This window comes from Carcharodon carcharias, chromosome 12 (assembly GCF_017639515.1).
Source record: "Carcharodon carcharias isolate sCarCar2 chromosome 12, sCarCar2.pri, whole genome shotgun sequence".
Lineage (NCBI taxonomy): Eukaryota > Metazoa > Chordata > Chondrichthyes > Lamniformes > Lamnidae > Carcharodon > Carcharodon carcharias.
This window is the reverse complement of record NC_054478.1, coordinates 95,370,887-95,385,367: the sequence shown is the minus strand read 5'-3', so window position 1 is coordinate 95,385,367 and position 14,481 is coordinate 95,370,887. Positions and strand designations below refer to the sequence as shown.

The 14,481-nt window shown below is 40.2% G+C and overlaps 1 protein-coding gene across 3 annotated transcripts in view; it reads left to right on the top strand.

The window, feature by feature from the left end:
- Positions 1 to 11,545, top strand: part of calcrlb (calcitonin receptor-like b) — an 89,703-nt gene extending 78,158 nt beyond the window's left edge. For all 3 annotated transcript variants that reach the window (XM_041201511.1, XM_041201509.1, XM_041201510.1), the window contains exons 8-13: positions 3,429 to 3,582; positions 5,066 to 5,126; positions 5,256 to 5,322; positions 5,484 to 5,702; positions 8,388 to 8,429; positions 9,984 to 11,545. In XM_041201511.1, coding sequence (XP_041057445.1) covers positions 3,429 to 3,582; positions 5,066 to 5,126; positions 5,256 to 5,322; positions 5,484 to 5,702; positions 8,388 to 8,429; positions 9,984 to 10,205 — 765 coding nt within the window. In that variant the 3' untranslated portion in view covers positions 10,206 to 11,545. The remainder of the gene's footprint in view (positions 1 to 3,428; positions 3,583 to 5,065; positions 5,127 to 5,255; positions 5,323 to 5,483; positions 5,703 to 8,387; positions 8,430 to 9,983) is intronic.
- Positions 11,546 to 14,481: the final 2,936 nt, after the last annotated feature.

Here is a 14,481-nt window from a genome sequence, read left to right as displayed (position 1 = left end):
TCTATGTTTTAAGTTTGGCCTGTTTTTTTTAAAAGTCCTCACATAGCACTTAAATTGCTGGTTAGAAGTCAAGACTAATTGCATCATTTTAACTTCAGTAATTCCAGGCACAATTGAGATTCTATGCAATGTCAACCCCTAGGACTGACAGTAGGTCCAGGAAAAGCTTGTTTAGTGTTCGCCAGTGAACTGAAGAAAAGCAGGAGTGAGCAATAAATAGATGAAGGGGAAAATAATAGAATGATGATAAATAGAAATAAGCTGGGAGGAAGCTCATGTGGAGACTAAACAGCCACATAGAGCTGTTTGGATAAATGGGCTAATTCTGCTTTGCAAAATTCTATGTAATATTGAACTTATTTCCAACATCCTTACAGGCAACGCATTCTCGATTATAACAACTTAGTGAGCAAAAATATTTTTCCTCACCTCCCTATGGTTGTTTCATTCGTTAACTCATTACGGATTGTTTGAGAGATTTCACTTTACTGGTTATTTGTTACTTAGGGTTGTAAACCATTTTGGAATGAAACAAAGGGGCCTTAATATTTCCTTCAGAGGTGGATGCACAGAGTCGGGATATCTCTAGGCTCCCAGCACCTACCTCAGGAAAAAGTGGGATGGTGGGATCATCGTTCCCGGTGGTGGTGTTGTTGGGTGGTCTGGTGGTGGGGATGGTGATTGGGCAGGAGCATGATGGAATAGGTCCCCGGACATAGGTCAGAGGAGACCACAGGCTGCTGAGTGCCAAGGCGGGCGGGCTAAAAGGCCCACCTCAGTTATTTGGAACTTTGTCCCTGATGCTTTGTTAAATGCTGGACCTTCTAGCCCTTTCCTCTCACACATCCTCATCCCCCCCATCCACTCACCATGCCCGTACATGCCAACTCATGTCAAGCCATGATCTCACTTTAAGATCCCTTATAGACCATATGTCAGCTTAGTGCCAACTCATTGTCCCCACCCGCTACCCTTTGCCCCTATACCCTCCATGCCAGCTCACCCAATATCCACCATGGGCAGACCTCAGGAGCCAGCCATGCTGAGATGAAACAAAATAAAGTTCTAAATATCTATTACAGACTTCTCTAAATTAAAAAACACATTAATGAAAGCACGCTCAATGCATTTAAATCCCCTCAAGCACATAATCCCTTATAAGTATAAACATTTGAATTCATAATGCCACATCAAAGACAACTAATCCTCTAATAACCTCTTTAAGCTGTCAATAAAACTGTGAACTTACAGCCGCTCCAACACCGCTCACCCCTCCCCCCAAACACTGATAATGATAGGATGTGGAAAGCAATCAAGCAATACTAATGCTATAATAATAGCATTTAGCATTATGTCAACAAACAGCTATTGAAGTTGCTAGCATAGATTTTTTTCAACTCAGAGACACAAGGCAGGCATTTTTTTTCAATTTCAAAGGCCAGGCTCTTTAAATAACTTCACAGCATGATAGTTCTACAGACCTTACCCGTCCTTCATGAGCGTTTACTACTCTAAAAATCCATACCTCACACACTGTGGGAAAAGGCCCTTGCTGCAGCAAAAATGGGGTCTGTTTGAACTCAGCACTGAGTTCAAGCTGCCCTGCTGAGTTTGGGATTCCCACATGTGGGAGTCGTGTCCTGCCCCCTTTCTCCTACCAGCAAAAATTGGATCTGTTGGAAATGGTGGCAGGACCTCCGGATCCAGGTCCCACTCACCAGTTTAAAGTTACTTGGAGTCTCCTTGACTCTGTAAAAATCTAGGCCCAGAAAATATCTGCTTGAACATATTTATGTTTATTTTCATTAAAACCAGCACAAACAGGTTTGTGGTGTGTATTTAAACAGTTAATATTGAAGCAGCAATTTTGGCACAATGAAGGACAAAGATAGGAAGGCAATAAATTAAAATCCAGTCAAGAAATGACTGATTTTGATGGAAACATTTGATTTAAAATGCATTTGAAGTGTTATTGTTCGAACAATATTTCCTCTCTCAAAAAAAAAATCCATGTTCTTGTACAATAACCTGTTGTGCAGAGAGTTCTTTTCATGAACCTTTACATCTTTGGCATGGGCCTGTTTCTGTAGTAATTGGACTGCACTGTTTAATGTGGCCGTGGACTGATAAAGTTATTTGATCTCTTTGTAGTATATATTATTTGTAGTTCTTACATAGCACATCTTTCTTTCTATAATACAGGTAAATATTATATTCTGTGTATTTTTGGTGAAACATTAATTTCAATCTGCACAAACCAACATTTCTTGATAAATGCCATTCCCAGATACTATGGGCAGAATTTTGCCCTTAAAGTGCAGGATCGGTGGGGGTGGGCGGGGTCGGTCGGGAAGCCAACCGCTGCCTGAGATCATCAACACACCGCAATTTCATGCTGGTGGGCCAATTAAGGCTCGCACAGCGTGATGCGCGAGTGGCAGCGCTGAGCGCCTCTGACGCGGGCGGGGGAGGAGGGCGAGCAGGCTTAGCGCGAACTTCGCGTGTGTGCATGAGAGCGCTGAATAATCTTCCTGAGGTGCGGAGCTGCCTCAGGGAGATTAAGATATTGAAAAAAATCAATAAACAATAGAGAATGGTAATAAAGTACATCTCCTCATGTGACTCTGTCACATGAGCAGTGACATGTTTTTAATTAAAAATAAAGTTTTCGTTTTATTTGTATTTGCTTTTGGAAACCTCATCCTGCCCGTGGATGAGGTTTCCAAAAAAATACGAAGGCCGCTTGGTCTTTTCGCCTGCCCACCAACCATTAGGTTGTACAAGCAGTGAAAAGTTAATGACAATTAATAATTTAATGGCCATAATAGACCTTTTAGTTGTCGGCGGGCATGCTGCCAGCTCCAGTGTGCGCCCACCAACTGAACTATTATGTGATTGTGTGCAGACATCAGCACACTCAGCCGACGTCATCGCGCGTCATTTCATGCTTGGTCAAGCCGGACACACGCCTGCCCACCAAGCTAAAAATTCTGGCCTATGTTCCCATATTTTCTACCAACTGCAGTTACTTTCTTTCAACTTAATCAAGAATTGCTTCGACATGTTACTAGGCTGCACAGAAATGCAGAGAAGCAGCAGGGTACATTTGCCTGCTGTTAGTTCAGGTCGTCCTCTTCAGTTAATTGAGCTGCTCAGTTAATTGCATAACATTTTCCAGTTTTGGTGCTATGTAATCAACTATGATCCATTGCATTAAATTAGCTAATTATAAAGCAAGAATTATTGCCTGAATGGCACTGGCTGGATGCTGCTTTCTCTGAATAAAATGGCCTACTGCAAACTTCTTCTATATTTAGTGCTAGTGTAAAATCTGACTTTGGTCCTCTAAATTCTCACAGTTTCCGATACAACTTGTGCATATTAGAGTGCACAGTTTTATTGCAAGTTTTATCCCTTGTTCTTTGCAGATCAGCTGTAAAGTGTCGCAGTTTCTTCATTTGTACTTAATGGGCTGCAATTACTTCTGGATGTTGTGCGAAGGTATTTACCTTCATACGCTGATCGTTGTTGCCGTCTTTGCTGAGAAACAACACTTGCTGTGGTATTATCTTCTCGGTTGGGGTATGTACTTTCTAAACCACAGTACTGTGGTGAAGTGACTCATTCAATGTTGACCATTAATTATATTTCAAGTGCAGCATGTGTTTAAGTATTCATTTGTATTGCAGGAATGTTTGTGGAATGTATTTGCAAATTTTGGTTGGGTACAAGTAGTATTAAGAAAAATGTTGCCATTCTGAAAATGATCATATTGAATTGAAATTAGATACAGGCTCATTTAATGCTAGTAATAAAAAGATTGTGGAGCAACAATTAAGATCATAAGCATGGAAAGTGGTACTTCAAAATATATGTTTTTCTTGAAGGAGCTCATTTCCATGTATGGAAAGAAGTTGTAGAGAAAAAAATAAGAAGATAAAAGGCACAAAATTTCATGCTGACAACATGAGAGAATGATTACCTGATTGTCTCAACTCATGCATGCATTAGTTTATCTGGCCGCTAAATCATTTGAACTGAAGTTATAGATTGTGTTGAAAATGTCTGAATAAAGTTAGCAGCCAGTCACGGCGAGGCAAGTTTTCACCCTGGGCAGATTTCAATTGGCAGAGCGCCCTAGCCAGGTGACTCATGTTCTCGACTGGAAGCCCAGCCCATTTTGTAGGCCGGGCCTCATTAGCCAGCTATGGGTAGAAAACAGGCACCCCGGTAGAGCCCTTCAGCTTTGGACTGCTGCAATATTGGGCAGCTGAGCCAGTCCCTGTCATGAAAAACGTTGGCTCTTAAGAGGAATTGATTTTAGGGTAGGAGCTTTTGGTAGTGGACGGAGGGGTGAGGGGGTGATGGCAGGCAGTGTTGGTGGATCCCGGAGCGACAGTGCCCAGGCACCTGGGGATTGGTGTGAAGAGCAGAGAACTGGATTGTCACCTAATACTGGACACACATTCTGCCCAATATTTTCCTAAAATGACAAAGGATCTGGATTTGCATTTTAAAGGGGCCTACTGTATGATGTATGCTGGTGCTTCAGCCATGCACGGTAGAGCTGGGGGAAGATTGCTGTGGACACAGCAATGATGGGAATGGGGCAGTATGTCATTACCCACCATTTCATGGCCAATACTGCCCTTTTGTTGAATGGCATAAATTCACTTAGTGTGTGCTATAGCATCACCTGTGACCAGTTGCCACTATGCCTGAGATTGTCAACTGTACCAGGAATTAAAACTGAGGAACAAGACAGCAAAGCCAATTTAAGCAGTCTGCATATCAAAATTTTCACTTTTCTTATTGATCTCCATTCCACATTCGAGGAAATGGGTCATAAGCTGTTTCTATGGAAACATTGTCATTGTATCCAGTGGCATTTCTGAAGGTTAATGAGTTGGACAGTGCTCTATTAACTTACATTACGCATAGGAAACAGCAGTCTGCCAACTACAATTTGCACAGAACAGTATTAACAAAACAATCTGCATTCAGCCAAACATCTACAATGTGGGAAGCAATGATCACTTATCCTAATTAATGTTCTATTTTACAGGATTCCCACTTATTCCAGCCACAATACATGCAATAGCCAGAAGTTTATATTACAACGATAAGTAAGTAATTTGTTTGTGTGAATATATATTTGTATATATATGTATTTACATTTCAACAAAATTGTCATACTTTATTATTCTTTAAAATAACAGTGCACTAACACTATTAATATTGTCTCTTGTACACAGTTGCTGGATTAGTTCTGAAACACATCTGCTGTACATAATTCATGGCCCTATTTGTGCTGCCTTACTGGTGAGTTTAAATGACATTTAAGTATGCTTTATTTATATAGGTTCAGCAAAAAATGGAGCTTAAGTATCAGATATATTAAGAAACTGTTGTGCTGCCAGCTTAATAAGAGAACATGTTTATATCAGGAAAAGCCTAACTGACATCTATTTTTGTTTCTGTAGGTAAACTTGTTTTTCTTGCTGAACATTGTCCGTGTCCTTATAACAAAGTTAAAAGTCACACACAGAACAGAATCAAACCTTTACATGAAGGCGGTCAGGGCTACCCTGATATTAGTTCCATTGCTTGGAATCCAGTTTGTGCTGGTTCCATGGAAGCCAGAGGGCCGAATAGCTGAAGAAGTCTATGATTATGTGATGCATATTTTAATGCATTATCAGGTAAAGTTCATTGTTAAATTTTAATTTGCATCACACACAGACAAATCATGAAATGGATGAATTTCCAGTTAAATAACAACTGTTTGAGGAGCATGGCAGCATTATGTTACGATGCACATCTTTCTTTTAACTTTGCTGTTTTTAGAAGTAGTTAGGGAGTTCTCTCTTTTAAGAGCATTAACTCTAGTCTTATTTATTTACAGCAGAAATATAGGGGAGAATTTTCTCCCCGCTGGAGGGGTTGTGCGGGAACAGGCGTGCAGGCAGTTGATCGCCGCGCGTGATCAGCTGGGTGCTGCCATTTTACATGGGATAGGCCAATTAAGGCCCACCTGGCATGACGCAGGCCCGGAAGTGCTGAGCGCTCCCTGTGCAGAGGAGGGGGGGAAGGTGGCTGTTGCCTGAGTTGGGGCCTATGCTCTTTCGCGCATGCTTGCGAATGAGTGCAGAAATCTCCCTAAGGCACAGAGCTGCCTCAGGAAGATTAGTTTAAGTTTTAAAAATTTTAATAAGGGGAAAAAAATTTAGGACATGGAACTGTCACATGAGCTGGGATATGTCTATGAATTTTATTAAACAGTTTATCAAATCTTTAAAAGCCGTCATGAAACCTCATCCCACCCGTGAATAAGGTTCCATGAAAAATGCAAGGCCATCTGGGCTCTTCGTCTGCCCGCCAACCTTAAGGTTGGACGGGCAGCTCAGTTTATTGTTTTAATTGATAGTTAACTGGCCTTAATAGGCCTTTGACAGTTCGGCAGGCATGCAGCCGACTCGGGTACGCGCCCACCAAACTGAAAATCTGAATGACGCGCGCTGACGTCGGGACGCATGCCCGAACTCACCATGCCTCATTTTATGCCTCAGCGAGCGGGCCCCACCCCCGCTTGCTGAGCGGAAGATTCTGCCCATAAGGTATTCATCAATATCTACTACATTTCCAAATTTGCAAATTAATTTTATAATATATCCTAAACATAGAAGTGAGGTGGAAAAGGAAAACTTGGGTAATGTTTGCATTGGGCCATATTGTTGCCATTCTCCTCAAACAATTGAATAATTTCATTGGTTACTTCCTCATTGTAGTTTATCATCATATGCTGCAATTGATTTCTATCAAGCATCAGTCTGTACCGGTGTTAACATGAAAATTTTAGACTGGTTCTGCCAAACATTTTAGTCAGGAGAGATGTCAGTAATTTGAAACTTGCATCCCCCATAAGCAAATAATCCTCCACTGTGATGCAGGTGAACACAATTTTTTGAGAAGTTTTAGAAGGACAGACCTTGTGAAGCATTTTTGCTGATTGCATTTACCAAGAAAATGATGCTAACTTGTAAATTTTGCATTTGTTGAATTTATCAATGGCAGAGATATTCTGTACAGGACCTTTCTTGTATATTACAGATCGGTTAAGTGTTGTTCGTTAGAAGTGCCGACCACTCAACTCATTCCACAAAGTTATTTATCGATTATTCCTCAATTGTTAGCCACCATTCAGTTACATATTTAACTGACCATTCCTTTTGTGTGAGTCTAGACAATCACTGCCTTCCTTTTGAACCTGTGCAAGGCCTCACTTTGTGAATGTTTGCGCCTGTTATCTCTGCTGACTAGTAAATACTGAGTCTGACAGAGGTCAGTTGTGGTGAACGTTCAGATGATGCAAATGCTGGGGAGTCCATTGAAGGGAATATTTACCTCATCTATATCTGCTTTTCATACTTCTGCCAAGATACCAGCAGGCATATTCTGGGGCATCTGACCAAGGTATTGGATGGAAGATGTGCCCATTGGCCAAGAAGCAGTGAGGACATCATCATGTGCATTTCCACCCTACCAACTTGCTATAGGTCTGCCAAAATTTAGGTGGGGAGCCAAGTAAGCAACTATTATTGGTCACTTCCATTCCCACCTGCATTTCACTGGGAGTGGCTGACACTGGATGGGAAAACTCCCATATTAACCCTATCAGCCTTCCAGTGGTTTCCTGGGGCAAGGGCATTCCTTTATGGCTGGGAAGTCCGTGGGACAGAAACAGTTAGCTATTCAGCCAGAGACACTTAGAATTAAAACTGTATGAAGTATTAAACATGGATCCTTAATAATTTCTTCCAAGTAGACTCCCTCTGCTGGTACATGTGTTATGGTTGCCTCAAGTGGACAAAGTGCACAATGCAATTTTCAATACACTATAATGACCATTCTGTGGTCCACACAGATGAACTGCCAGCGATAATGGCTGCTTGTGTGGCTACAGCGCTGTGCTGAAAGCTGAAAGATGCCCCCCTCCTCCCAATCACCTCCCCAACCCGTTGCCACGTTCTGGTGCCAGCACAATAAAGTGAAAAAACTTATCTTGCTTTTGAGGATACCTCAGAATGGAGGCACCCTCTTCTTTTTCCGGCAACCTCAGCAGCAGCAACCAACTTTATCATGATGTTGCCAAGCTGCCAGTTTTCTGATTGGGCCGGCAGCTCTGGGAGGTGGGCTACCATCTTCAACTGGATCGCAGTCCCGGTGATGGTCACTTAATTGGCCATGTCGGTAAAATACTCCCCAGGGTTTCCACCACTTGCGTGTGAAAGGTTGGGCCCTACTCTTAGTCTCAGCAGTGGCACAATTTATACTTTTGATAAAACTCCGGGCTATGTTTTACTTATAGTTTTGTCTTTCTTTTGTAGGGCCTACTGGTGGCAACAATATTTTGCTTCTTCAATGGAGAGGTAACGGTGTTTTTCATGTCGCAATGTTGTTATATTTGATACTCCATCAAAAGTCACTTAAGGGAAAATAATTAGGGAAAGACATTGGGCCCATCAGATCCCTTCCTTCCACAGCCAGGGGAAGTGATGGCTTAGTGGTATTGTCACTGGACCAGAGACCCAGGGGTGATGCTCTGGGGACCTGGGTTCAAATCCTCCATGGGATGTGGTGTAATTTAAATCTAATGAAATCTGGAATTAAGAAGTATAATGATGACCATTACCAATTGTCATGTTAAAAAAAAAAAGCATCTGGTCAACTAACGCCTGTTAGGGAAGGAAATAGGCCATCCTTACCTAGTCTGGCTGACATGTGACTCCAGACACACAGCAATGTGGCTGACTCTTAAATGCCCTCTGAATAAGGGTAATTGGTGATGGGTAATAAATGCTGGCTGAGTCAGCAATGCCCACATCCCATGAGCAAATAAAAATATGTTCCATTGTAATTTCATTCAAGCCACTTGTTTCCTTTTAAGAACTTTTCTGCAAAGATTAAGCTCCTCTGACAAAAAATATTTGTTAGATTGCCATTCCCCAGATGGAAAGGATTATCCATGGCATTATCAACCTGGTGGAAAATCTAAGATAAAAGCAAGATACTGCGGATGCTGGAAATCTGACATAAAAACAGAAAAGGCTGGTAAAACTCAGCAGGTCAGACAACATCTGTGGAGAGAGAAACAGAGTTCAGGTTTCGAGTCTGTATGACTCTCCTTCAAAGCTAAAGGTTTCTCTCTCCACAGATGCTGCCAGGCCTGCTGAGTTTTTCCAGCATTTTCTGTTTTTATTATGGTGGAAGATCTGGATTGGTCAGGAGTAATTGAATAGGTTCGATCTAAACAGCACAGTTGTGATCTTTGCTTGTGATGTACCTGTTCCAGTAGGGGGAGCATAATTTTGCATGTAATGAATACAGCAGCTGACCTGTGAGTGCTTCAGTTTTGCCTCTGGTATTAAACATAAAATGTGCCCGTGACGCTATCACTTGGAAGAGCACAAATACTGGCAAAAATTTCAGTGAGAAACCACTCAATATTATTAGATGAACTAACATCAACATATGTTTATAGGGCTAAATAGGTTGTAAAAAAGAACAAGCCCATTTTCTTTAGGGAAGAGCTGTAATTTTGTCAAATGGAATCATAATATAAATTTTGTTTTTCCTTTCAATTGTTTAGCATTTGGCTTACTTCTTAACGTTAATTACTATATCCAGCTGTGTAATTCTGTAGGTTTATAAATCTGGAAGTAGTTTTGTTAACAGTTGTTAATGGAGATTCGAAGTGTACTGCTCATGGTGCAATGACTTCCTAATATTCAAAAACTATCTTTGAAATAAAATTGTTAGATGTTACTGTGGATTGAATTCAGCACCTGACAGGTCTGTCCCAATCTAAAATAAATACACCCACCAACTTCTCTGGAATTTATCCTTTAAAAACTGAGATGATGTGACCAAGTATAAGTTAATGTGACAGAAATTATGTGAAACTCTTTCTCTTCTTCCAATAGGTTCAAGCTATTTTAAGACGTCACTGGATGCAGTACAACATTCAGTTTGGAAATAGCCTGACTCACTCAGAGGGCTTGCGTTCTACCTCTTGCACCGGAACTTCTATTACAGAAGTACATGGAGGTCTGTATAATCATGAATCCAATAGTGAATATGTAAATGGAAAAAGTTTTCATGACATTGAAGTCATCAGTCTGAAAACAGGGGAAATATGCACCTAAAGGACAACTAAGAGCGCCTGTTATTGTTGAAGATTTCAGTGACAGTGAATGTCCTCCTTTCACTTTAATGGAAGAGTTCAGCTAAGTCTGCACTGAAAATTATTTCCATCATCAAATGCCGCTCTGTTACTTCCCAAACACTTACTTCACATGAGATGAAGTGAAGGACATGACGAATATATCCGTGGCCTGTGACACAGTTGGAAGAAAGTAACCTCCTCTGAAACAAGAGACTTGGAAATATTCTTGTATTTCTGGTCTTCTGATCACTGTCTCAAACTGTCAGGCAGTGAAGGTAGGTGCAATAGTAGACTCTAATTCCGCAGGAAAATGGTCTTTGTCACGTTGATAAACTAATATCCTGGTTACTGTACAATCATTCACTTGTGCCAACACAGGTCGAGTATCCTTTATCCGAAATCTTTGATGCCCATCACGTTTCGGATTTTAGATAATTTCGGCTTTTGGATACCACATACAGGACTTACATTACAATAGCCTGAACCTAGGCTAACTATAGTCTAAATTAAATAAAATGGCTAGAAAAGTAAGATGTATCACTGAACAATAAATACAGGGTATTTGTAATAAGTTCCCATGGCACCATCTGCGACTCTGTGACACTTGTGTTGAGTGCAGACTAGCAACTAGACTTCACACGCTAAAGATCAGGTGCAGTCAGCAAGATTTGTGTCGGTTCAGGTCAGGAACTTTTCACACTAAAGGTCGGATGCAGTCAGCGAGGTTCGTGTTGGCTTGGGTCATGTCGGCTCGGGTCAGGGATTTCTCATGCTAAAGGTCGATGAGTTTCAAAAAATGTGCAGTTTTGGATGTGTTCAGTTTTTGGATTTACAGATAAAAGGATACTCAACCTGTATTGTTATACAGCTTACTGATTCAAATCTCTGTGTGTGGTGTTTCACTGGTGAAGAGAAAGAAAATTTTCTAAACATTCCCTCAGGGTTTAAGTTCACTGCCCTAATGATATATTAGTTTTACATTTTCTATATTTTATATAAAGCAAGCTCTTATAATTATCATATAAGAAAACACTTACATAACTATCTTGCAGTATTGAATTTTTGAATGTCATAATGCTGGAAAATAAAATAGTAACCAATTATTGTAACTTTGTTTTCTCTGTAAATATGATTTGTGAAGTTTTGGTGTATTTATTGCTTGGGTAGTAAAAGTAGTAAGAAAATATGGAAAGTATTTTCTTTACTTTGTTAGCTGTAAAGCGCTTTGAGATGCCCAGAGGTCATGAAAAGCACTCTATAAATGTACGTCCTTCTTTTGCCTTCTGCTGTTTTCTGGTAATGAAGCAATATTACATTTTTGATTTGTACTGTGTGTTTGATATTAACTATTACAAATGGAGTTAACTTCTGCTCTATATGTGCCATGCTTTTCAACAATTCAAACAACACTTAGAAACTACACTGAGCATCTGACTTCCCTACATTTATGGGACGAGGAAGAGAAGATAGTCTCTGAATTTCTTTAAGGAAAAGCTGGCACGGAGCTTTCTGAAGGCTGGGCTGTTATTAAACATGTATCAAAATATCATGTTTGGTTACCCTATATTAATACTCCACAGGATCCTTTATACTTTCTTTGCATTAATCTTATAATTTGTAGAGGTAAAGTAACAGTGTAGAAAACAATAACTGAATCTATTCATCAAATCATACAATGTTACAGCACAAAAGTAGGTCCCTTGGCCCATTATGTGTGCAGTGTTTTTCTAGACATCTTGTCTAATCCCACTCAATTGCTCAAAACCTACTAGTATCCTTTCCTATCAAGCAATTCCCTAAAATAATCCATGGCTCTTTCAATGTCTGTGGCAGAATGTTCTAACCCTCCGAATGCCATAACTTTTATCATTTATCCTTATCAGAATGTACTTCAGGAAAGAAAACATTACATATAAAAGAATTTTAAGTTGAAACAGGAAATCAGGCAATAGTTAACATTTTTTACGAACAATTTCAACAATTTAGGGAAACAGATATTTCTTAATGAAGGAGGAGATTTCAACTTTTTTCAGTTACGATAAAAGGACAACTGAATGTTGTTAAAGTATGTTTCAGGTTTAATTGGAAACAAATAGTTCTAATTTCTTTTTCAAAATGGCAGAGACAAATATCATAATCTAATCTGACAATTGCCATATAAAGTTTCTGACACGCTTTAAATTACTAAAGAAGCGCCAATGGTCCTAAAATGTACACAATCTTATGGAGTGGATTGCATGTGTTGTAGGGATTATCTGTCTTTTGTAGAGATAGAATTGAAAAGGTTCTACAGGACAAATCATAGATCCTTTACAAGGTTTCAGAAAATAGAAAAGTATAAGTTTTACTTCTGAAAATGTTAAAATGCAGCTTTCAGCCAAACTCAAGAGTATCAATTTTCCTCAAGCCTGTTATCTACTGTATGAATCTCATAGCTTACTCATAGCTGTTGTTGTGGCTTTCATGTTTATCGTTGTCTTCACTGAGATGGTGTGGCCACAGCTGCTGAGTATTTTATTTTCTCACTGAGAGAGTCATTGCTGAGTTTGCGTGATTATGATTACAAGGCGACAGTCAAGAACTTAATGAAAGAGTATTGTTATACACTGTTAGCATAAGGAACTAAAGGATGTCCTTTTGTGTCAAAAAGTGACAACGGGTCTATGTTTCTGCAGAATGGTGTGACTATAACAGTTTAAAATAATTTCATTAAGTTTTTAAATATTTGGAAAAATGAAAATAAAAAATATTCCTGTTATATTGCATGCATATCTGTTTTATTTTTAGAAGCGATATTCACAAATAGCGAACTGAATCATAAAAAATCAAACTTTACATCAAAATCTAAGGTGGGTGGGCACATGCCTGACCCGACTGAGCATAAAATGATGTGCAGTAACGTCGCTGCGCACTCGTGCAACATTTCGGTCAGTGGGCACACGCCAAAGTCAGCAGTGTGCCCACCAACAATTAAAAGGCCTATTTAGCCATTAAATGATCAATTAACCTGAATTTTTCACTGCCTATCCAACCTTGGCAAACGAAAAGGCCAAACGGCCTTTGCACTTTTTAGGAAACCTCATCCATGGGCCGGATGAGGTTTCCTAAAGCAAATAAAAATAAAATAAAAACTTAAAGAAAATAAAAATGTAATGAAACATGTCCCCTCATGTGACTGTCACATGAGCAGGGATATGTTAATCATTAAGTTTGACATTTTTTTTTATATAAGACTTCATCTCCTTGAGGCAGCTCTGTGTCTCAGGGAGATTATGAAGTGCACATTCCTGGCTTGCACACCGCACCACACCCACACCCCCTAGCACCCACAGGCAGCGCTGAGTGCTGCCACTCATGTTTCATGCTGGGTGGGCCTTAATTTGCCCTCTAGCATGAAATTGCCTTCCGGACCCGATCGTGGGCGGTGGTCAGCTTCCTGACCGCTCCCACTGAGCCCGCTCAGCATAGGTGAAATTCTGCCCGAGGAGTATTTTTAGATTATACCTTTCACTGTGGTGAACAATAAAGGTAGCATGTTGTCAATTTGCACCATGGAAAGATAACTCTATCCTTTTTCCGTGACATAGCCAGTTAATGATGGAATCCTCAACTTGGTATTATCAATAGCACAATTAAGCTGTTCTTGACCAACAGCAACAAAGGCAATCTTTTTTGACATTCCAATTTGAACAATTCTATTTTCTGCAGACGTACCACATCTTATGCCATGTTCAAACTGAGCACCTTCCCTGCACTAGGAAAGGCCATGTTCAACCACTGATTAGATACGGCTGATGTAGCCTAGATGGCAGAAGTGGAATTAAGAAATCCATACATGTCAACGTATCTGGTGGGTTTGAACAGAACAATGGGGTGCAATCTTAAAATTGGAACCAAGCCATTCAAGAGTATTTTTCATTTTATTTATTCATTCACAGAATGTGGATGCCGCTGTCCGATTTCCAGTTGCCCTTGAGGAGTTGATGGTCAGCCACTTTCTAGAACCACTGCAATCAGTGTTGTGAAGGTACTCACAAAGTGTTGTTAGGCAGAGAGTTTCAGGATTTTGACTCAGCAATGATTCAGGAACAGAAAATATATTTCCAAAACAGAATGGTGGGTGATTTGAAGCGGAACTCGGAAGTGGTGGTGATTCTACAACTTGCTGCCATTGTGCTTCTCAATAGTAGAACTGACAAGTTTGCAAGATGTTACTGAAGCAGCCTTTTGAATTGCTACAATGCTTCTTGTAGATT